Source organism: Austrofundulus limnaeus, unplaced genomic scaffold (genome assembly GCF_001266775.1).
Source record: "Austrofundulus limnaeus strain Quisiro unplaced genomic scaffold, Austrofundulus_limnaeus-1.0 Scaffold693, whole genome shotgun sequence".
Taxonomy (NCBI): Eukaryota; Metazoa; Chordata; class Actinopteri; order Cyprinodontiformes; family Rivulidae; genus Austrofundulus; species Austrofundulus limnaeus.
In genome coordinates, this window is record NW_013953095.1 from 210,181 (window position 1) to 212,193 (window position 2,013).

General features: G+C 39.2%; 1 protein-coding gene across 1 annotated transcript in view; it reads left to right on the plus strand.

Moving 5' to 3' along the window:
• The window catches only part of myocd (myocardin), a gene marked incomplete in the record, with an annotated part of 48,031 nt that overhangs the window by 28,079 nt on the left and 17,939 nt on the right, over window positions 1-2,013 (plus strand). Inside the window, 2 exon segments of the mRNA XM_014027876.1 lie at window positions 629-733; window positions 814-1,109. Of these exon segments, the coding sequence (XP_013883330.1) occupies window positions 629-733; window positions 814-1,109 (401 nt within the window).

Sequence of the window (2,013 nt, forward strand, 5' to 3'; positions counted from 1 at the left end):
AAAACCACTTAAATTTTTTATGCAATCTGGTTAATATGAGGCATAAAACCACTTAAATTTTTTATGCAATCTGGTTAATATGAGGCATAAAACCACTTAAGTTTTTTATGCAATCTGGTTAATATGAGGCATAAAACCACTTAAGTTTTTTATGCAATCTGGTTAGTATGAGGCATAAAGCCACTAAGGTTAATTTTGGAGAAAATGACATAGGCTATGATAAAGTAAACCAGACTCCGTAACAGATTGTTGCATTCCAACGTATATGGCACTGATAACCCACTAGGAAGCACTGTCGGGACAGTCTGAAGCCATTCTATGGGACTGATAATTGCTAATAACGTCCATTTAATAGACTGATAACATTTGAACCGGCTGTAACGAGTAGCCTCTGGATGACATGCCATGAAAGTCTTTCACTTGTTATCACATCCAGTATGTATTGAACTGAACAAGTTCTAGTTATTTTCTGTTTGTTTATTGTTGTATTTTTGTACATTGAATACTTTGTGAACTTCTCATTAAAATCTGATTTCATGAGATATTTTTCTCACAAATATAATCCCCTGCCTTTGTATTTCAGCAGCAGGTAATAACTAACATGTTGATTGTTTTCCTGTGTGAACAGGGAGGAGCAMGCAGAGACTCAACCGATCAAAGTAAGGAAGAACAGGAGTCTGGGACCACCAGCAGTCAGGTGACTCCCCCAGTAGCACTTCCTGCTATAGTMAAGGTTAGCATCGCTTCTCAACTTTCTCTTTCTTTTGCCTTGTTTAAAATAAAGACCACCTAAACCTTCTCTCCCCTGAACAGTCCAAGACAACAGACAAGAACCGACACAAGAAGCCCAAAGATGTGAAGCCAAAAGTGAAGAAGCTCAAATACCACCAGTACATTCCTCCAGACCAGAAGGCAGAGAAGTCCCCTCCGCCCATGGACTCTGCCTACGCTCGACTCCTTCAGCAGCAGCAGCTCTTCCTGCAGCTGCAGATCCTGAGTCAGCAGAAACATGCTCACACACATCCTCAAACACATACCCTGCAGACCCAAACCCAGCAGAGACAGCCCACCTTCAGCTACCAACCCCACCCGGCTGCCAACAACCAGAAGTAAGTCATGGACTCATGGTCACACACTGAGGACCTAAAATACTCAAGGTGTCTTGGTCAGCGACCCAAAAGACCTAAAGGCATATTTTAACACATTATGTTTTATATTGAAAAGTGCAGAGTTCCAAACTTTTAGACTACTTTAAGGGTCCGTCTCCATTGAAATAAATCCTGTGAACATGCAAAGGTCTCATTTTTGTTTCAGCCTTCTGTCCACACAGAAAAAACATTTTAAGAGCCCTAAAAACTGGTCATTTTTTAAAACAGGTTCCAGAGTAAAAACACTTTGACATCACTCTTTCATTTTGTAAAGACAGCCAATACTCAACCGGTTTATGAAGATGTCATGACCCCACCTCTAATCCACAACTAAATATTAGGGCCACACGAGGAGATTATTTTTTAACGAGAACAACGTCCTAATCTTACATGACATGTTCATTTCCTGTTACTGATTTATTTTTATTATTTTTATTCCTTTACTTGCATCCTCCTTATTTTCCTCACGCCTGCTGTGGATAGCCATGCATGTCAGTGAACTTATGAAGTAGTCTGCGATGACTTCTGGGTCACTGTTAATGTAAAATGCTTCCAAATTACACGAGGACTAAATCTGTCAGTGCAGCTATTAATTACAATATGGCTTCAGTTGATCACATACAGGGTGTATCAGAAAAAATGATACTCTCTGAAAAATCACCATAAAATTAACAAAGATAATAATTTTGAAAATGTGGGTGTAACCTTTGGTAGAGGGGATCATTCTGCTTTGAATGACAATAAAATCTTAACGCTTCACGCTCCTGTGAGCAGGGACAGTTGCAAATTCACAAAATTCATGTCCTTTGTGCAAGGAAATGTGAGGGTTAAAACATGATCTGTCATAAAATTAAAAGTTTAGATG